This window comes from Larus michahellis, chromosome 5 (genome assembly GCF_964199755.1).
Source record: "Larus michahellis chromosome 5, bLarMic1.1, whole genome shotgun sequence".
In the NCBI taxonomy this organism is placed as follows: domain Eukaryota; kingdom Metazoa; phylum Chordata; class Aves; order Charadriiformes; family Laridae; genus Larus; species Larus michahellis.
Genome location: NC_133900.1, coordinates 27,402,889 through 27,424,907, shown reverse-complemented (window position 1 = coordinate 27,424,907; position 22,019 = coordinate 27,402,889). Strand labels below are relative to the sequence as shown.

Sequence of the window (22,019 nt, the reverse complement as noted above, 5' to 3'; positions counted from 1 at the left end):
TCTCACAGTCAAAACTACAAAACCCCCCTCCACATGCAGACTTTATAGCAATTGTGCCTAATTGCTACTTGGTCACAGCTGGGGTAAGCTCTCAGACACTATTTATTGCTTGGGTGCATAGTGTAGGCTCTCATTTGTTCCTTATAAGACAGTTGTAGAGTAGAAGGTGCTTTGTTGCTTTTTTTGTATTAAATGCTGGGGTAGGTCATGTTTATTAGCTTTTTCATTGCATTGAAAGAAGTGCTGGTTTAATTTGGAGTCTTTGAATTTTGTTTTATTCAATTCAGCAACAGGATTTCAGCCCTTTCATTTTATTCTTTTGGTTTTATTTATCTTGTGCTAGTTCATAATACAGAAGACAGAAGCTGTTCAGTATTTCTTGTGGAAAAGGCATTGAAGGCATATGGTTCATCTGGTGGTGTGGCTTCATGGATACATTCCAAAGGCATGTTTGTGTTACTAACTTGTATCTTTGATTATAGAGCAAAAGAGACTACTTTTAATCATGGCTTTTAATATCTATAATATTTCTTGCTGCTTTACTTCTTCTTAACTTTTGCTCATGCCTGCAAGATGCTTGCAGAAACTCTGAAATATCTCAGTTTCTTTAATATTTCCCTCTATAATTCTAGTTTCCTAGTTGACAATATTATAGGAGTTATTAATTGAGACTTTAATGAAGGTTGATATTTTCCAATACAGGGAAGTTAACAGACAAGAAAAAAAGATTCTAAAACTTGGCTTTATCTGGCACTGTGGAAGGAGATTTTTCTGACTGTAGGCAGTGTTATGCTTAAAAACATAATTTTAATAATTTTCTTGAATGTTTTTAACTTCTTTACCCTAAATGCTGATCTCGATAGTGTTTTAAATGGCTCAGACGGGTTAATGACAATTAACTGGGGAAAACTTTAGTACTATTTTAACTTTCTGAAAGGATCAGTCCGAGCATCTCCAGATGGGCAAGCTGTAGACAACAATTTGGTACAAAGTCAGGATTTTTTTAATTACATTTGTGGTTAGAAAAAGTATTGGAGGGGATGTAGCTTCAGTTAATGGCTTCCTGTTCTATAACTTACTTGTCATATATATGTTGATCAATATCTAGTTTGACCAGAGCAGTAGGATACAAAAAGCTTTCAGTAGCTAGTGATACATGGGGTTTCTTAGTTACAGTATTTCTGTCCTTTTATGTTTTAACACTAGGTAGGATTCTTTTGGAATGCAGAAGTGAGAAGGGCTAAGACTGTTGGGCAGCTTTTGGTTGACTCCCTTCTACTTGAATGAGAATCCCACTTGTGGTAGCCTAAAAATGATAATGCCTTGCCAAATGCTGTATCTCTAACCTGGCGTGTCAGTGCAATGTGATTTCCAGTTTGCTGGCAGCCCGTCTTGCTCAGAGTAGTTGTAAACAGTGATGCTGGTATTTTTATTGGCTAATTTTACAAGCTGGCATCTGCTGTCAGCAGCTTCGTGTAAACACACTCCTGCCACAGCATCTGTTCTGCTGCATATTGCCCTTACCTAGTGCTCACATGAAGCTGGGGAGAGAGTGATATAGCTCTCTTCTGAAAGGAGGTATGTGTTGAATAATGGGAGCTGAATAAGGGCCTCGGACCTTGTCCTGGGACTGAATTTCTAGAAATGGACTACTTCAGTCAATTCAAGGACACTGTTTTCTAAATGGCTTTGAAGCCTCCACTTAGAGTCCAACCCTGCTCAGTGTGTGAGCAAGTACATGTTTTCTTAATGTGAAGTCAGGAAATGTGATAGTGTTCAGAACAATGGACTTCTATATAGCATGGAAGATGATTAATTTTTTGTGAATAAAACTTGACTGAGATGACAGGACTGATTGAATTGTAGAATTGGAAAAGACCTTAAAGATTATGTAGTTCCAACTCCCCTACCATGGGCAGGGGCACCTTTCACTGGACCAGGTTAGTCAAAGTCCCATGCAAGTTGGCCTTGAACACTTCCAGGGATGGGGCATCCACAGCTTCTCTGGGCAACCTGTTCCAGTGTCTCACCACTCTGAGTAAAGAATTTCCTCCTAATATCTAATCTAAATCTCCCCTCTTTCAGTTTAAAACCATTACCCCTCATCCTATCACTACACTCCCTGGTAATGAGTTCCTCACCATCTTTCATATAAGCCTGCTTTAGTCAGTTACTGAAGGCTGCTATAAGGTCTCCCTGAAGCCTCCTCTCCTGCAGGCTGAACAACTCCAACTCTCTCAGCCTGTCTTCATTGGAGAGGTGCTCTAGCCCTCTTCGTCACCTTCATGGCCCTCCTCTGGACTTTCTCCAACAGGTCCAAGTCTTTCTTGTGCTGGGAACCCCAGTACTCCAGGTGGGGGTCTCACCAGATTGGAATAAAGGAGCAGAATCACCTCCCTTGACTTGCTGGCTATGCTTCTTTTGATGCAGCCCAGGATGCAGTTGGCTTTCTGGGCTGTGAGCACGCATTGCTGGCTCGTGTTCAGCTTTTCATCTGCCAACAGCCTCAAGCCCTTCTCCCCAGGGCTGCTCTCAACCCATTCCCTGCCCCAACCAACATGCAGGACTTCGCACTTGCCCTTAGTGAACTTCATGAGGTTCACATGAGCCCACCTTTCAAGCCTGTCCAGGTCTGTCTAGATGGCATCCCTTCCTTTTTTTCTCATGACACCGAAGATTTTAAGCTCAACCATTTCACGATCACTGTGGCCAAGACAGCCACCTACCATCACATCCCCAACAAGTCCTCTATTCATAAATCACAAGCCTAGGAGGGCATCTTTCCTAGTTGGCTCACTGAGTACCTGTGACAAGAAGTTATCTCCTACAAACTTCAAGAATTTCCAAGACCTGCTTGTCTCAGCAGTATGATATTCCCAGCTGATGCCTGGGAAGTTGAAATCTCCCATAAGGACAAGGGCAACTGATCCAGAAATTTCTCCTAATTGTCTATAGAATATAGTGCTTACATCCTGGCTGGGCGATCAGTAGTAGACAACCACTACAACATCTCTTTTGTTTTCCATCCCCCTAATCCTCCCCCAGAGGCTCTCAACCACATCATCACTAACTGTAAGGGCTGTACAATCAAACCTCTCCCTTATGTATAGTGTGACACCTCCACCTCGCCTGACCTGCCTATCCCTCCTGAACAGCCTGTAGCACTCCATCCCAGCACTCCAATTGTGGAACTCATTCCACCAAGTTTCACTACCACCAATGATAGTGTAGCTCTGCAAGCTGACCAACACTTCCACTTCATCCCGTTTGTTTCTCACATTGTGTGCGTTGGTGCACAAGCATTTCAGATACGCTCCTGAGCACTCCATGCTCCCAGAAGCAGAGTAAATATTCCCACTAGCGTTGACACCCTCAGTCAACGCCACGACAACCCTTGGCTTACCTGCTGCAATCCTGTTGGTATCCTCTTCCTCCACCAGTTCTAGTTTAAAGCTCTTTTGATCAGCCCTGACAGCTTACATCCAAACATGAGTTTTCACCATTGAGACAGGCGGATCCTGTCAGGCCCCAGCATACTTTGTCTCTCAAAGGCTCTTCCATGGTTTAAAAACCCAATGTCTTGGTGCAGGCACCAGTCCTGGAGCCAGGTATTGATATCCTGGGCTCACCTGTTTCTTCTGGTATCCCCCCATTACTGGGAAGATTGAGGAAAACACTACCTGTGCTCTCGAGTTTTTTAGCATTCTTCACAGTGCTCTGAAGTCTCTTTTGATTGACTTCAGATTTTTTGTTGTGACATCATTTGTAGCCACATGTGTCCTGGGTTGAGCAACACAGGACTAACTTCTCTTCTAATGCTTGGGAGAACTCCACTTTCTGAAGACTGTAGTAAATATTACTTTATAGCCAGCTAGGCTATGTGGGATTCAAGGTCTCAGTGTTTTCGAGCCTTGCCAGGTACAGGGATGAGGAGGAGCAAGGCCTTGGCATTTGACTCAGGCTGGCCAACAGGATTATTTCATACCATGAACGTCACGTTCTATATAAATTAGAAAGTTTGTTGCGCAGTCACTCTCGCCCTTGATGGTGGTGGTCCAGAGAACTCCTTGCCCCAGTGCTGGACCCCTGAGCCCTTCCCTTCCTCCCAAAGCCATAGCGCTCGCAGTGTCTGACATTTGCCATCCACTGCTGGGAGTGCACAGCTTCCTGCTGATAGAATTGGCTGAGTATCATCCTTGTATATCTTATATTGGTATAGGGATGAATAGTGGTTCTTTATTATTATTGTTAATTATTTATTCTTATCCTGTTAAATCTATTTATATTTCAACCCTTGTGTTTCCTTGCTTTCCCTGATTCCCCTTTCTGGATGGGGAGGGGTCATTGGGTGATAGAATAATAGTCTAAACAACAATAAATTGTTATGGGTTTTCTCAAACCATAACAATGTGAAAGAGCAGGAGTGGATAGTAGTCTGAAGGTTGAACTATGCTCTTCAGGCTCGTAACGATGTCCCTAATTCAGACGCCCAGGAGGCAGCAAACTTTCCTGAAAAGAGAGTCTGGTCTGCAAATGGGTGCTTCCGTTCTACACAGGAGGGAATCACCAATGACCATAATTCACCGTTGTTTCTTCTTGGAGCTGGTCTTAATGCAGGTTTTGTTGCGAGGGGTTGTTCTCTCTGACCTTGGCAAGACTGCTTGTGCCAAGTTCCTCCTCTTTCTCATTATGCACTTCATCTACCGTACCCAAGGCCTCATACTTGTTCTGTAAGAGGATCTTTAGTAAATACTCATCCTTTGTGCAGATGCTTTTGCTGGACAGAGGATAATGCTTGGTGAGAATCCCTGTCTCTCTCTTGGATGCTTATCTGCAGCTCTGAAGTACTCATATTTTCTGTATAACCACCTTTTGGTTAGGGGACCTGTCCAGAAAGGAGGGACTGTGGATTTGATGCTTCCCTCAAAACACAAAGAAATCTTATTTAGTGTTGAAATGTTTGTTTGGCATGCAATAATTCTATCTGAATTGGTCCAGAAAAGATGAAACATGAAAACGACTGGTAAACTGGTTAGGTTAGCAAGACATCTCCTCTTGACTGGAGTCCTCCCTCCCCTCTAAATGCTTTTTTATCTTGTTTTATTCTGGCGGCAGAGTCATGTTTGTCACTTGAAATATGACAAGCTAACTTGTCGTATTTAAATACAACTTGCTTGTTAATATTGAAGTGGTTCTGAGCATGTGCAGAAACAATGTGTAGCCCCACAAAAATATGATGTTATGTTTTAATTTAATGTTACATTCAGATGTGTTAAGGGGTTTGGATACTGTGACTATGAAATGGGAGTGAAAATACTAATTCTTGATTTAACTTCTTTAAATACACTGATCTGCAGAGGACAACATGTGTTTAAGATGGGGTATTTTTTGAGATGGTTATTGTTCAGTGACTAGTTCTTGGATGTGGAAAATGTGTTGACCAAAAGCCACACTAAAGGTGAGTTTTCAGTAAATCTATATGTAAATGGCCTGGTAACGACTTCCGTTCACCTGCTTATTTATTATTCACTTCCCTATGTAGCTTCACTGTCTAAAGGAGCTATGCAATCATTGCATCTGTAATGGTTTTATTAAAGTTTAAATGTTTATACCAGACTCAGTATTTCCTGAAGTAAATGTCTTTGGGTGACTATTGCACTCTGGGTAGAATGCCTATTACGTGCCCTGGACCAGAGACCCATTACAAGTTCACATTACGAAGTATTCTGCTCTAGGCTATAGCTGTAATCTGATTGCCACTCCTTTCTCGACTTGCTGTGCATGTGCCCCCATCTCTTTCACCTCCTGATTGAATGAAATTGTAATCACCTACTCTTCTGTTTAGCTGGGGGCAGAATTAAATGCAGAAAACAGAAGGAGCCAGATGTGTCTGGGAGTGCACACGTGGGAAGGCAGAACCTACCAAAGGGTGAATTGAGTGGAGATTAAGCAAAGGTGCCGTAGCCCAGAAGTTCTTACAAGAGACAGAAAGGGGAATGAAGTTTAGGGAGCAAGAAGGAGAAGCTATAAAAGGAGAAATAACTGGTAGCAATCTGTCAGTTCTCATTTATAGCCATGTCGTGATGCAGATGGTGTGTTTACACCACAGTACTGTCCAGTACACTGGTAATACTTCAGTGAAATCTGTGAGGAATACAAACACACCGGGCACGCAGGGATGAGATTAGGAAAGCCAAAGTCCACCTGGAATTGGATCTGGCAAGGGATATCAAAGGTAACAAGAAGGGCTTCTATGAGGAGACGGGTGACAAGAAGGTATGGCCAATGTCTGTGTTAAAAGGCAGTCCGGCTTGAAAGAGAAGGCAAAGTGTGTCTGTCAAGGGAAGGGGCAGACTCAGAAGAACAGGGAGGTGAAGTAAGGCACACCAGTGGTTGCAAGCACTGGATTTGGCTTGTGTGGTTCCCAGGGTACTGCTTGGGCTGTTAAACCATAGTGCCAATGAACAGTAATGCAAAAATGCTACTGTGATAGTCACAGTGCAAGAGTCAGGCTGGACAGTGTTCCCCTTCAGCCTCACCTCAGGTGTAATGCTGACCCTTTAAAGCATATGTCTTTTTAAAAAGGATTTTACTCGCACCTCATTTGGGACTGGGAATGTCACTGAGCATTGAGTAAAGGGATGTTCTCAGCTGAGAAATAGCTTCCTCAGGATCAGTCAGGGTGTCTGTGTCAGAAGAAAAACTTATATCAATGCAATGGAGTCTTGTAGCCTGATTGCAATACCATCTAATTGGTCCAGCTCTCCTGGTACGCAAGGAACAGTTTTTCCTGGTAATGGGCAGAAGTCTGTCTGGAAGGCTTGCCTCTTCCCTCAATTTGGAAAGTTTGTTTATAAAAGGTGGCTCCTGTATTTTTTGCCTTTTCTTTCCATTATTCATAATCTAGCCCGGGTAAGTTTTTTTGAGTAGTATTTTGCTTGTAACTCTTGGATAGGATAGGGAAAGAAAGACTGCAAGATAAGAGTGACAGTGGGAAACACATGGATTGTATGTTGCTGGGCAATATTTGCATCAGGATTTGTCACATGAGGCACTCTGACCCAGAAAGCTGGCCCTGATCCTACCTTGTCCCTCTGTTGTTTAAAAATTACTTAACAAAGCACATGCCAAAAAAATATTTGTACTTGCTGAAGTAGTTCTCTGAGTAGACGCTGGAGTTTTGCAAGCTAAGTATTTCTGAGTTTGGAACACAAGGCCTTACCTAAAGGCACAATTTGAACACTGCAAAGGAAGGAGGGAATAAATATGCTCCTACATTTCAAAAACAGTTGCAATTAGCTGATGGAAAGACTATAGCTGTGATCCAGATGCCATCTCACAAGAACATAAATGAATGTGTTGGCAGCTGAAATTGCTAAGCATCTGCAAGTATTTGAGATATGAAGTGACTGACAATGATGTGATTTATTTAGGAAATCATTAGGGGTAGGCTGAAATAGAGAAGTCAGCATCAAGCAGCTCTGCTTGGAGGAGCTAGGTAAGATGAAATGGATGTGCTTTCCTCAAACAAGAGGAGAACAGACACAGTTGGCCTCGTTGTGAAATACAGGTCAGTAGCTCAAATTAACGAAACTAGTCTGCCTATCATCAAAGAAATTCAGGGTAGCCATCCAGACTGCCCTTAGAAATTAAAGAAGGCATTATTAACCTTATGAAACATAGTTCAGAAAGGAACTGAGTTCTGGACTGTATGCAGGAGATTAATGTACTTCACTATTAAATGATACATTAATATAGTGATTTTCATCATTATATCCATTATTGTGTTTGTACCTTGAAAGAATGTGCATTTAATGAGCAAAGTGCTGAACGTGAACCCTTGAACTACAGTAATGTCCACATTTGCTAGCGCAGATCCTGATCCAAAATGACATGCTGGAAAAGGAAAAGTGAGAATGAAAAGCAAATGGATGCTCTAATAGCTTTTGAGCTTGATTCAGGTCTGCCACACACCTTCTGTGTGACCTTGAGCAAGTTACTCAAGGACTAGGTTTTCACAAAGCACTCTGATACTTGCAAATGTACCCAAGTCACTTGCCTGATCTTGTGAGATGTCTGCTAAAGCTCCTGACTGAATGTCTTGAGGAGGTAAGGCAGCTTCTCTAAATATCTGTTGATTCTTATTCTGATACAAGAATAAGATAATTTCATTAGTATTTGAAGAACATTGTCCCTGATCTAGAGGAGCCATAATCAATTCAGTAATTTTTATCTGGATCTTTAACATCTCCTTTGCTTCGGTCCATCTGTGCAGGAGTACTAATGCTCCTCTTCCTCATGGGGGTGGGTTGGAAGACAGATTCAAGAGTGTGATGTGCTGAGCTATTGCAGTTAGGGGATGCATGTAAGTAGCTTACGATGAGAAATGTGGAAGCGAGTCCATTATTAAATTTATACAGGGCTAACAATGTAATCAAATTAGCCTTTGCACTTTCTCCTGTGCTCCACTTTCTGCATTAGAAAATCTCCATAAATCTCTGCAAAGCCATTTCATTTATTCCCTTTAATGCTCCCCTCTGGTGTGATGCAAAGAAACACCTCAAGGCTTGCTAAGTAGTGGGTGGGCTGCAGGTAGTGCCAGCTGTATCTGCCGCTGCTCTTGGTGCTCACAGGCGTGTACTCCCACGTCTGACCTGGATTATTTCGCTGATCAGTCTAATCCAGACTGGCATGCAAAGTAGATCGCTGGGCCAGGGACCATTCCTTTGATTGCAGATGGACAGTGGGTTTTTAACACCTGGAATCTGGCTCCCTGTGGTCACTACAGGAGAGTGAGAGAGGAGGGTAGTGACATAGCATTTGCAGATGGGAGAGTGTCCTGCCAGGTCAGGGGCCTTTGGAAGGGCTGTTATCAGGACCAAGGGCTGGTGATGAAGTGCTCCAAAATAAAATGCCAGGCTGAAATGTCATGCTTTCTCTAAGCCTTTTCTGGCTGAAACAAATATTCACATGTTTTTCCCATGGATTTTCATGGCTTTGGATCTAATTTCAGACTGTAAATGAAGTAAGCAGATTTTCCTAAGGGCGCAGTTGCCAGTAGCTCCTGTGTTTTGTGGGGGTGGCAAAAGACAAATCGGTGCTGAGACCGTCCAAGTGGCTGGATCGTGAACTTGCACAGGCAGTGCTTTAGTTACCAATTGCTCATTTTCCTTTATGCAAATACTAGTTCGTTGGTTATCATCTCTCTCCACACTGAAGTATGGAGGTTTCAGGAGCGACGGAGGGGCACAATCACTGATATACCTTGTCTGGCCAAGGGGTGGCCCACCTGCACTTGATGTTTAACTTTCCTGTCCCTGCTGGCTCTCCCTACAGATTTTTCTGTTTTCCGCCGGGACTCTTGACTATTGCTTTCCGCAGCTCTACACAGGCTGCTGTGGTGTTTGTTGCACACAGCCATTTTGTCTTAAAATTGTAGTTGCATTCATGGTACCAATCCAAATATATCTACTATGCAAAGCTACTTAGCTGCTCCCAGATTGCTTTTGCCTTTAATATGCATGTAGTTTTTGAATGGAAGGTAATTCTTCTGTTTCAAAGGGCTTGTGGGGAAAAAACAAAAAAGTAATTACTAAATTTCATGAGGGTATTCCTTAAAGGTGTCATCTTCTCTGACTCTTTTGAAAGAAAAGGACTTTTCAGAGGAAAATGGAAATGCTTATATGGCTAATTAAACAGTTTGTTGCATTAAGCGGGGCTTCTATTCCATTAATGCAATGAAGACATGGCTTTAGTGGGGCTGTTTACACTTAAAGTATAAAATTGAATCTTTTCTCAGATGGTGGCCCTACTGAATACAGAGATGCAATAAGAATTATGTCCTTACACTTCAGTAAAGGATAATGATACAGGGAATGGATTTAGTTGGCAGGTTTTGGTTCCTGAAATAATCTGAAGGATAGACTCATTTATTGTTGAAGTGTATCCTTTTGATGATAGGATAACCAGCACGCTAAAGAAATCAATTGGCAATGCAGAATTAGAAGCCAGTCAGAACACAGAAATTATATGAAAGGAACTACATACATGGGTGAGAAATTAAATTAAACTTGGAAAAATGAGCATTGCGTATCTAAGTGAAATAATCTGAAATGCACTAACTCAAAAGATGTCTGGTTTAATAAATAGCTTAAAATATGTGTAATAGCTGACAGCAAATTAGATATGAAGTGGCAAGTCACATGGAGCAAAGCTGTCATTTCAGTTTCAGACACTATATGCAAAAGCATTTTAGAGATAGTTGTTTATTATGGCTTTAGTATGATTACGCTTCTGGGCAAACTGTTATGAGGGAGATGTTGGGAAAACTGGAGGGAGTTTGGAGTATAACAGTATTACTAACACTCTATAGGAATGACTCATGAGAGAAAGATATAAAGGATGAAATATAGACCTTAACTGAGCGATGATTAAGAGGGAATACTGCTCGCATAGCTGAAAAGGCATAAATGTAAGGGGCAGAAATTAATTAATGGGATGCAGGAATTAAAAATGGAAACTAACACAAAAAACAGGCTAGATACGGGGAGAAATGGCAGGAGCCTGAGATGGTTTAGGTTCCTGAATAGTTTGCGATCCACGCCTTGTGATTTTTACAGTGAATTTCCTCAAAGCAATAAAAGATATACCCTTTGGTGGGAGATATGAAGGGCTCCCATCAGATTGTCCGGCTTCTCTGATTACCCGTCAAGGCTACCAGGAATGCTGCAGCACTTGGATAAAATTTCTGTCCTCTCTTTGAGAGCCCACTGGGTGCACTGATGAGGCAAAAGGCAGGAGAGAACGGCCTGCTGCAGATTGCTAACAAAATTGGTGGCAAAACCAGAAGGAGAGCTGTAGAAGACAGAGCCCCCACCAAATAGGATCCACCAGACAGTGCGTAAAGCTGATATACCCTCCATTTGGGGATAACGCAATAACCCTTTTATAAGGCTGTGTTTATCAGTTCTCAATGATGTCCTGGGAGATGAGGTTGGGACACTCTTCCTCTGCCACAGACAGGGTGGAGAACAGACCAAATGTCTTGGAATAAGAACTGGTTTCCTGCAGGAAAAAAGGCAGCCAGGATGAAACCTAGAGCATGGTGGCTATTCTTAAATAGCTGATGAATCATATAAAGCTCATCTCAGTGTTTCCTCGAAAATTAAGATGTCACTAACATATCATCTGAAATGCCTCTAAATTATAAGCCTGGCAGTCCAAACAGCAGTTAATGACTGTCAAATAGCAGCCGAAAATCAGGAGCAAACAACAGTTTGACATGAGACTATGATAAGAGACTTGTCTAGCTACAGCAGTCTTGCCCCTCGGCCAGCGGAGGCTCCCATCCAGCTTGGCATTTTATGTGTTCCTTGCCATATGATCCTTTTTACTATGCTAACAGGGTGCTGGTTCTGGCGAGGTTTTCCTGCATTGCCCTGATTTCTGGGTGGCAAAACTTACCGCTGCTTCTGCAGGTGGCAAGTCCCTAGAAATGAGCATGCCCGATGATGCTACCCCCACACTAAAGCTAATGCAAGGCTGGGGGCAGATGCTCTCGGCTGTGATTTACCCCAGCTGAGGATCTGGCCATGCAGCTTCACGCAGGGGTGGTCCGATGACAAACCTGAGCGCCTTCTGAACTACAGACTAGTAGGATCTTTGGATAGTGAAGATCCGAGGTACTGCTCTAAACAGACGCACGCCACGCTTTTCATTTTAGCTGGCACCTTTACTGAGGGACCTCATGTTGTAAAGCAAAGGCCCTTCCTTGTCCTCCTGGTGGCAGTAAAAAATGTTGAATAGCTCGAGGTAGGAAATCCTCTTGCAAAAGGAGCAAACACTTTTGAAAATAAGATGCGTGTACCACTCAGGACCGTGTTTATCTCTTGGCAGGAGCTGAGGTTTGTATATGGTGCAAGAGTGCAGGGAAACACACTGTCCAGCTACTTATGAATAAAATATGAGCAATGACAGCGTAGAGAGCTGTGTTATCAGCAGTCCTCTTAAAACTGGCTTTGGGGATTTTGTAATTTTAATTGCAACTTGTTTGGCGCCCTGGTCCTGAGCCTTGGCCCCGGGAGGGAGAGAGCCTCTTGCAGGTGCTCATCCTTCGGTTACAGCTTTCAAAACGTAAATGAACATGCCAAAGTCTTGGCGGAGGGGTGAAACGGAGGAGGTAGCACCAGGCGAGGTGGTTTTGGTCAACCTTGACTTGCTGCCTGGGCACCTGCCAGGCTGGGCTTCTGTCTTTATTGGCTTCTCTGGAGGGAGTCTCCTCAGGGGAGGAACTGATGTGGGTGAATAAACCTCCAGGAATTAATTTCTCATACTTTGGAGATTTATTTTTTTTTTTTCCTTTTTTAGCAAGATGAAGCGTGTGACCACCTCTGAGGGCTAAAACACCTCAGTGAAAACGCCTATGAAACTAGTTAGCGCTGGATTCAAAGCTGTGCTCTGGTGGTGACCTGAGGTAAAATACACCTGAAAATCATCTTTCTCTTGGTTCCATGATGGAGTTTCTGGCATTTTTGCTTTCCTGGCTGGGGACGAGCCTTCCTCCCAGGCTGGTTTTACCGGGCCCGTGAAACAGCGGCTTCCCCGGCCCTGTGGGCCGGCGGGCGGGATTTTTTGGGACTGTGAACCGTGGCGGCTGCGGGGAGCACCCAGGGAGCACCGGAGCTCCCTGTCCCCGCTCCGCAGGCTGGCCGGGGCCCGAGAGACGCCTGGCAGGGGCAGCGCTGCCACCTGCCCTCACCCACGGGCAGCGCGGCTCCGGGTGGGGGGTTTCCCCGCGGGGCGGCCATTTTAGGTGCGGCCCCCGCTGCGCCCCGCGGGCTCCCCGAGACCCGGCGCGCGCCGGCTCCCGCACGGGATGGCGGCGGCGGTTGCGGCGGGTCCGCCCCGTCGGGGGCGTCTCCGTGGCGGCGCGGGGCCACCTCCCCCGTCCCCGCCCCCCAGCTCCCCAGTCGCGCTGGCGGCTGGAGGGGAGCGGAGTGGAGCTGCGTTGCCAGCCCCGTCCCGTCCTGAGCCGACCCGAGCGGGCAGCGCCGGGGGGGAGCCGCCGCCGCCGCCCCATGCGCTGAGGGGCGGCGGGATGGGGCCGCGGGGCGGTGGCGGCTGGGCCGGCCGCGCCGGGGCGCCGGCTCCCGGCTGGACGTGCCTCCTGCCGCTGCTGCTGTGCGCCGCGCTCCGGAGCCTGCTGGCCAGCCCCGGCAGCGAGGGTGAGCGGGGACGGGGCCGTCGGGGCAGCGCCTGCCGAGGAGGGGGGGCTTCCCGGCGGTGCGCGGCTTCGGGCTCATCTGACTCAATTTCGGAACATTTTGAGGGAGGCGAAGTAGGGTCTGCCCGCGAGGAGGCGGGGGACGCGCCGGGGGCCGCGGGCGATGCTGGCCGGTGGGGTCCCGGGGAAGGGAAGCGGCAGCGGCCCCCCGGGTGGGGAGCGGGGCGGCAGCGCTGCCTGAGGGCGCCGGGGGGTTTGCACGGGGGGGTTTACACAGATGCCTGGGCACGGGCGCCTTATGCAGTGGGTTTTATTTTGCGGGGGTGTATGTGGGTGGGTTTGCACGGGTGGCTTTCCGAGCGGTTTGCGGCAGCACAGGTGCATTGGCGCGGGTGGGTCTGCGGGGCCCGCCGCGGGAGGTGGTGGCGGAGCGGGGCCGGCCGGGGCTCCGGGGGGGGCTCCCGCTGGGGAGCCCTGCAAGCGCTGGCCGCACTGCGCTTACTTCGCGGCTTAAAATATATATATAAAAAGGAGGCGAAGACGCGGAGGTGCCGGTGTTTAACCCGCAGCGCAGCGGAGCGCGTCCGCTGGGGAGTGATTTTTGGTTTATGCGCTCGATCTCTGCGAGGCTGACAGCCAAAAACGTGTGTCCAGGCTTCTTCTCTAGCAGAGTACTTCCAGGCTTTCAAACCGGACTGTTTTATTTTTCTCTATGGGTGGTGTGGGTACTGTGTGGGGCTTATTATTGTTATTATTATTCTTATTTTTGGCTCCGTGGACAGGCTGTAATGTGAAAGCAATGGGTGGAGAAGTTCAGCATCTTGAGGGGGCTGCTCGTAGCAGGCTGGTTTTGTGATGCACCGTAATTATTTGTGAAACTCCTTTAGAGGGAGGACGTATGCAGGGGTTGGTGAAGGAAAACCGTACCAGAATTTCAAAGATGTGGCCTGAGGTAACCAGCTAGCTATAATTTATTTTGGAGAGTGAGGATAATGTGAATCGCAGTTTTCTTTTTAAAAAAAAAAAAAAAAAAGAAGTGCAGAGGAAAGGGAAAATGCTGTTCTTCTGTGTGTGAAGATATCAAATGTTAAGGAAGTGCATTGGTTTGAGGGATGATGGAAGTGGCTTCGGCTTTGCCTTAGTAAGATAACAGTGGGCCCAATCCTTCTGCCCCCATGCGGTTTTGGATCATTTCACCCGTGGGAGCGATGCCGGGAGGCAGTGTGGCTGCTTTCAAAGAGCTCTCCCCGCTGCTCACCTGCCTTTCGGGAGACACGCTGTCCTGCACACTCCCGTCTGCCCTGGTACTTTGCCGAGAGACTGTCAGATGCTCTGACGAGCCCTGTCTTGGTCATCCTTGCCAGTTCTTGGAAAATCTGGGTAGCGCTCATGGAGTCCGTGGGACCATTCACCGAGTGTAGAGCTGTCTGCACAAACAGGCAGCTGCAGAATAGGACTTTTACACGATAGGAAAAGGTATTGGAAAGAATCAATGAAGCTGCCTAGCAAACGGGTTTAGTGTAATTGTTACAGGGAGGTTGCAGGGGAATGTTACAGGAATGATCAGCCGCATAAGCGTTTGCTTCAGGGTCTCTCTCCCCCTACTTTTCCGACTGCTGCTTTCTAATTCTTGTCTCTTCAGTAAATGCAAAGCTAAAAGACTGCTGGTAGGAGGGGTCTGACTGCGGACCTGAACTTATTCAATAACTGGTGTCCTTTGCTGCTAGGAGATTTATTTGTAAACAAGCATTATTTGACAAGTGCTTCTCACAGCATGTCTCCTTTGCCAATTACTACTAAACAGCTCCACTTCTGGGAATGGCTCACCCTGCAGTATGTGAAGCCTAATGCGTGAGAAACCTCAGACGCCAAAGTCTGCCTGCCTGCCTGTATGCCACTGACACTTGTCACTTGGTTTTGGGTTTGAAAAGTTCAGTTTGGCCGCTTCTGGGCTCTGATGAGAGAGAGCCTCCCCTGGGGTTAGTTGTCATATTTAGCTGGTTGGGAACTTGACTTTTGCATGGACAGAGGTAGCCATCTTAGACCTATGAATATTTTTCAAAGGTTGGTGGTATTGGTTTTTCTGGGTTTTGTTTTTTATTGTCCCTCATCCTACTCACTATGGTTAAATAGCTAGCTGATACCCTGTGCTGTGTAGGTATGTAACACGTACGTGGTTGCATAGAGGATGACAAATTCTCATAATTACTTTTTTCTTTAACCCTGCATCACATTTGTTTTCATTTCTCTGAATCTTACGCAGTGACTTCGTAGGATAAGATCTATGCAGTTAGCAATTCACAGTGCACGATTTTCTGTTTTACCATTTAGTGGAGGGAAACTTTGGGGAAAATGCTTTAAAAATCTAGGTTAAGATTTGGAGGGAAAAAAGGTAAATTCAGTGTTTGGGTTCCTTAGCATGGAAATACCCTTTTGCAAGGGCAGCTGCATTTCAGAAGGTCCTGCCATTTTTATGGGGAAGTATCAAGTGCCTATCCTGTATCATAAGTGTCTTCATAGATATCTCCAGTTATAGATGGAAAGATATACATTGTGAAAACGGAATTAATTTTTTTCCCCAGATTTTTTCCTATAATAGGGAAATAAAACAGGTCTTGATTTCAATCACCTTTTCTCAGTTTATGTACTAAAAGCAAAACGTGTAGCGAAGGATGAATGCTCAGCGCTATTTCATGCATTTTCAAGTATTGTTTAGCCATTATTTTTAACTCTTTAGCAGAGTTCATTGATTAGAACTGGAGATTTCCTTCTTCCTTTTGACTATTTTTACAAATTCAGAAATCAGTCACAAAGAATATATTCCAAAGAGTGCACCAAAATTATTACAGTATTTTGAAGTGCTAATATTTCAGAAGTACGTTTTTACTCTGAAATGCATTCCCTATGATAACAGGGTGTGAGGGGCAGCCCTGCAGCATGCGACTGGGCTTCCTGCACCTCCTCTGGTTTAAAAATGCATGTGTGTTAAATCTTTCTGTTGTAAGTACTAGGGTTTGGAAGTGGCTCATATAAATAATTTATGTAAAACACAGAACGAACGACAGGATTGTTGAAGGACCTCCCCTCCACCCTAAACTTCATGATTTGTAAGGCATTGCCTGTGCATTGGGGTTGGTTTGCAGATCTCATTTGGATGTCACCCAGATGACCTTAAAAGTGTCACGCGGGCAAATTAAAACAATGGAGTACATAACATCTGACTGTGTGTAACAAAGTGATTCCACAACATATCTGCATAATTGTCATTAGATACAAAGTATATTTCATTTTGGGGCTGTTTGCAGGAGTAAGCGCTGATGAGGCAGTGCTGCAACAACGAAGTATATTGTTAAGAAAATAAAAGGAAATACAATTTGAAATAATGACATTGACTTAAATAGACAAAGGTGAAAAAGACAAAATGAGTCTGACTTTGTAGTGTGTTGTATTTGTTTTCAGACTAGAAGGGTATTCTTTAGTTACAAGCTCCTGTGTTTGGCCGTCTTCCTCTTAATTCTTCCAGGGTTTTCTGAAGCTGACTTTATCTTAATGTATCATTTTTTATTTGAGTGAATGAATAAATGAGTACAATTAAAGGGGTGGGTCTGGTGCAGGCAAAAATAAAGGAAGGTTGTAATTTGCAGATTATTCATGCCAGAGCCTGGAATGAGCCTACCTGTTCTCAGTGTGTTGACTTGTATGTGTGTTATTTCATACTGACATATAATTTCTGTGTCATGGCACACTCGATAAATGCATATTTAGGTATAACATCACAATATTTATCTTTAATCAGTGAATGAAGTCTTTTTCAAGCAGTTTTTTTTGTGTATTTAGTAGAAGCAGGTCTTGATAGAAAAATTGTAAAAATAGTCTTAATTTTCATATCAGTGTGTTCCAATTAGTCTAGTGCTTTGGGTAAAAATACACGCTGTCAGAACATTTTGCTTATTAGGTTGCTGTAGTAGTTTGGCTTGTATGTCATGCATTCACACAGCTGTTGCATTTTGTGTAATTCTGTAGGTGTTACGTACGGCGTGAGCATATACCTTGTGTATGCAGAACGGGTAAGTTTGGAAACATTTCAGTCTGCTCACTGTGCTTTGTAAGGAGGCTTTGAGGACATATCTGTTCTTAATTTCATGTATTGGGATGGTTCCCTGTGTGCATTCCATGATAGCAGAGCATGGCCTCACTGCCCTGTGTTTATTTTACTCACAGGAGTAATCCCATTAACTTTTAAATTTACTGCAGTGGAATTACTGGTATGAGGAAGGACAGCTCCTGTCTAATGGTCTTTTTGGGATCATCGTATGTGTGATGTATGGCTTTTCAAGTGGTTTAGAATGACTCAATCATGGCTTTAAAATGGAAACTGCTATCCTTTTGACGGTAAAACAACATTTGAAATGCAGCACTTTTAAGAATATGACTAAAAGCATTGCTGCCTAATGACATACGTTTAAAAAAAAAAAAGGAAATAAACAATAGCAAAGATTGGCTCCAAGATAGTACCTGTTTCCTTTTGAAGCTTATCTTAAAAATTCCAATAAATAGTGGAAAACAGGCAAACTGTCTTAAACGGAACCACTGACAGACCATCTGCTTATAGTATCTTACGTGTTGACACCATAATTTGATGTATAAAGCAGCTATTTGCACATCAATTTACAGATGGGTAAACTGGCAGGTACCATGGGAGAAAGAGAACAGTTAGTGGGCTTGTCTGACAGCTTCCTCCCCCTCCGCTGTTAACTCTCCCACCGTTACCTAACTTTTTAGCTCCAGTATATAGTCCCTCTCCGTCTCTGCTCTTCTCTTTCTGTTAAATAAGAAAATGAAATCTCACCCGTAAAGAAACATTTATTCTTTGCACTGAAATACAAAGTATTTTGCAGCTGGCTCTGAAGAGGGGGGAAGGTGGGAGCAGTATTTGGTAAAGTCAGGCAGAAATTGCAAAGCCCAGACGGTTTATGATGTGGTGCCTTGCTCTCTGATCTCATCGGTTTTACGCTTTACTATTCCGAGGATTTCTGTGCTGTTTCTGCAGAAATCCTTGTTTCCAGCCCGTGTTGAGCGAGTGCTTAACCCTTGACCTGGGAAAGTCCAGCTGAGATTGCTCAGCTTGAGCCGTGGTGTTGGACCCTGTTCGCTTTAGGTTCTTGACTTGGTGCTATGTTTTTAGTGGTCTGCTCCTCTAAGTGTGCAGGTGTGTATATTCTTGAATAGAGATGAGCATCAAACATTGCTCAGGGGTGTCAAGGAAGTGAGACCCTGCCCAAAAATAAAAAGAAAACAAACTCTTTTAGCAAATTGTTTTAATATTCTCACTTTCTCTTTAGGCAATAAATCTAAATCAGTGCGTGGTTCAAGGGCAAAAGGAGATGTAAAAAAACCAAATGCGCACAGATTGGTTGCTTTGTAGAAGCACTGAATTTTTTGGTTATTAAGTGCTCACTTCTATAGAGAAAAGAGTATTCAGTGCAGCTCTTCAGCAGATACTCAGCCATTAAAAAGGTTTTTAAAAGAAAAAAAAAAAAGAAAATCTTGTGATTATAGTAAAACATCTAAACACAGACTTGAAGTATCTGTCATAAGTGCGCCTTTCTCACTGACCATAAGTGCTGTTGAGAGATGGGGCATCATTTCAACCAGGACGGACTTGAGCTAGGTATTTTTCTTTACTTGGAGAATGTTGCAGAAATACTGCATTAGTGATTACATTGGAATGAACAATTTTTTTTTATAACTTACTCTTTACTAAACTCATTTTCTTTGATCTCTGCTGTAAAATTGCTGCGTGTTTTAAAAGCTAGTAGAGAATCCTTTTTTCCTTTGAATGTATATTTTGTTCTTAAGATGTCCCTGTTTTTTGACACAGGCAGAATGGAGAGATGGATTGTCCTCTGCGTTCACTTGTGCCTGTCCCTCACTCTGCTCTGCAGCTGGCTGGACATCGAGGTGACAGGTTTTGCTGAGGCGAAAATGTTTGCTGCCCCATTTGCTTTCACAGAGCTGTACTGGCAAACTTGAGCACTGGCCTGCAGTAGCTTAGGTCTGTCTAGGGGTTTGTTACCCTTTTAGTTGTCTCTTTGACCTATTATATCTCTTACAGTCTCAGTTTTGGTATTTGCTATGGCTTTGGTCAGTGCAGTATCTGAGCCTCTCCGAAGGCTTAATGCGCTTATCCTCTTGGAGGTAGAAAGCAATTATCCCTGTCTTCGGCAAAGAAGCTAGTCGAGAGGGGACAGTCGGGAGGAGATGTAAGCACTGTGATTTGCAGCACTTGACTTCTGGGTTTGGGAGGTGATCAGTGGCTGTTTGCAGAGGTCTAGTGGCGTGTTGTCTGCTGTGGACAAGGCTGCTGGGACCTGCTGGCTGCCCTGGGCTGTGCGTATGAGCACAGCCTTCCTGCTTCTGCTTTGCAAAGAGAAGTAAAGATGCTTTGGGCCAGAATAATTGCCATGGGAGCATTCAGTGCACGCACTGTCTCACTGAGGGGTGCCGATGGTGGGAAACACCTCCTTTTCTCTCCCTCTTCCCTGGTATTGGAGTTGTGCAGGAGGTGTGTTAGGAGGACTTTGACCAGGTAGAGCTGACTAGGTGACCACTAGCTGGAAGGGTGAGAGCTGCCTACTGGAGAAGGTGGTGTAGCATGTACTATCACAGCAAATTTGGGAATACCTACATGACCTGGTCTGGCAGCCCTGAGGGAGAAGGTGATTCCTGCCCCTAAGCCTACCCCTAGCAAGCTCCTGAGCATCAGCAGAGGATCAGCTGGTATGCAAGCTGTGCCTTGAGGGGAGGTGTGCATGGAGAGGAAGCAGTCCCCTCCACAAGTTGAGAACTTCTAGGTTTAGGTGGCTGTGTAGTAGGTATTGAGCCTGTAGGAGAGAGGGCAGGACCCTGGGCTTGCAGGCTTTCGTGCCAGCTACTTCATTTTGGTGCAGGACTGAAGTGGCTTGCCAGGGTATTAACTCCTGGGTTTTCTAACCTGGATCACTTACTGTTAGAAAGAGGTCAGAACAACCAGTCTGAACTTTGTAATTCTCTGAGGGGATGGAGAAACACCTGGGAAGAAATAAATTATTCAGCATCAGTAATGTGCATTTCGTGATGTTTCTGGGTGGGCTTGTATGATTTTTTTTTTTAAACTATTTTGCATGTCCCAAACCAGTGAAACTGTTTAGGGAAAGTATCTACACACTTGCCTCTGTAAGATAATTTTTCCAAAAAACCTCAGTTACTTTGCTTTATCAATCTTTGCTTTACTAATGTTCACATGCAATTCCTTCCTAAAATGTGTTGGCAATTTGCTCTTCCCACTAGCAACCTCTGCCCTCTTTCCTCAACAGAAATAGAAGGCATAAACTGTCAACCCCCCTGAAAAGCCAATAGATCATCTTAAACATATTTTTTTTTTTTGCTCCTGAATGCTATCTAAGCATTATGTCAGTTCCTTTTTTTTCCTACTTCATTGAACTCAGTGGCAGCAGAGTAGTCATTATTGTCAACAGGAAGGCTTTATTGGTGCTGGACAGTGAGGTCTCGCAAGTCCACTGGTAGCGAAAGCTGACAGCCTTGACAGCTCTGGATGTGCCTGTGCTGAGTTTCTTTCCTTTTGTTGAGTTTAGTTATCTGCATAACAGAATTTGTCCATGTCTTTTAGGATACCTTTTAGGAACAGAGACCATATTGCTTTTAGTTGGCAATGCTCTGATTTAGGGAAGGAAGTGAGATTTCATCTCAGCAGTGCCAGCAGGTGTTTTGGTTGCATTGGGAAGCTGTTAGGATTTTAGGGCTTGACTTTATGTGAGTGCTTAATAAGGTGCTTGCTTTAAGTATAGTCTTCAACCATTTGCAGATACCCTGGGTGTGCAGGCAGCACTGGTATTTTGTTTCTCCATGCAGGCTGGTTGTCAGGTTGCTGGCTGCAGGTGCTGGTTGTATCTTGCCTTCAGTGGAAGCTTCTTTTTCATTCTAGTGGCAGGGTGGTGCTTGCCCAGCTGGTTTCCCCAAAAAGTTTGTGCTGCGGCCAGCTGGGAGATCCACTGTTGTGTTGGTACAGTGTTGTTTCCAGTGGATCTTATGAGTGGGGCTGGAAGCATTTTACTGACTTCCTTCATAGTGAATAATGCCTTTTCAATTAAATGGTGATTTTTGTGGAAATGGGAGTGTTTGCCATTAAAAAACCAAAAACAAACCCTACAGGAGTTTTTCAGTTTCCAGGCACTTTGGTGTCAAGCTAACAATCTCCTGACCACTTCTGCTTTTAAGTTATGTAGGTGGGAAGAATGAATGACTGCCTCTTGTCTTAAGTGCTAATCCTTGTAAGGAAAAAATCTGCACTTTCCTATTTGTTTTAGTGGGTCCAGTTATCAAAGTGAGCTTTTGGTCCCAATCCCTGGAGCTATGGACAGTGCTGTGCCTGCCGGGAAAAAATGCAGCCAACCCAAAGAACTTTGTCAAAGGGCAGTATCACACCCCTCGTAAACAGTGTGTTCAAACAAATTACAGACATAATGCAGAAATTACTGGGTAAAATTCTCTGGCTGATGTTATGATTGCAGTTGTCCATCTGGCCTTAAAAACCTATGAATCTGTGATGCAGATTCTAGCGTTTTGGCTCTTGCTATAAAAGGGAATCATGAGAAAACTTAGAGCAGAATGAAGCCAACGTAATAAAATATAAATCTGCAGTTAATATTAGTTTGTGAGTTCATTAAGTAGTGTGTATTTTCTTCCTCCAGTGGGCTATAAATAATAGGTACTGCTACAGCTTGCACTCCGCTGTAGC

At 44.4% G+C, this 22,019-nt stretch overlaps 1 protein-coding gene across 25 annotated transcripts in view; it reads left to right on the top strand.

Moving 5' to 3' along the window:
- The first annotated feature begins 12,965 nt into the window (after positions 1-12,965).
- EPHA5 (EPH receptor A5) overlaps positions 12,966-22,019 on the top strand; it is a 196,842-nt gene continuing 187,788 nt past the window's right edge. For all 25 annotated transcript variants that reach the window (XM_074589293.1, XM_074589291.1, XM_074589292.1 and 22 more), the window contains exon 1: positions 12,966-13,223. In XM_074589293.1, coding sequence (XP_074445394.1) covers positions 13,097-13,223 — 127 coding nt within the window. In that variant the 5' untranslated portion in view covers positions 12,966-13,096. The remainder of the gene's footprint in view (positions 13,224-22,019) is intronic.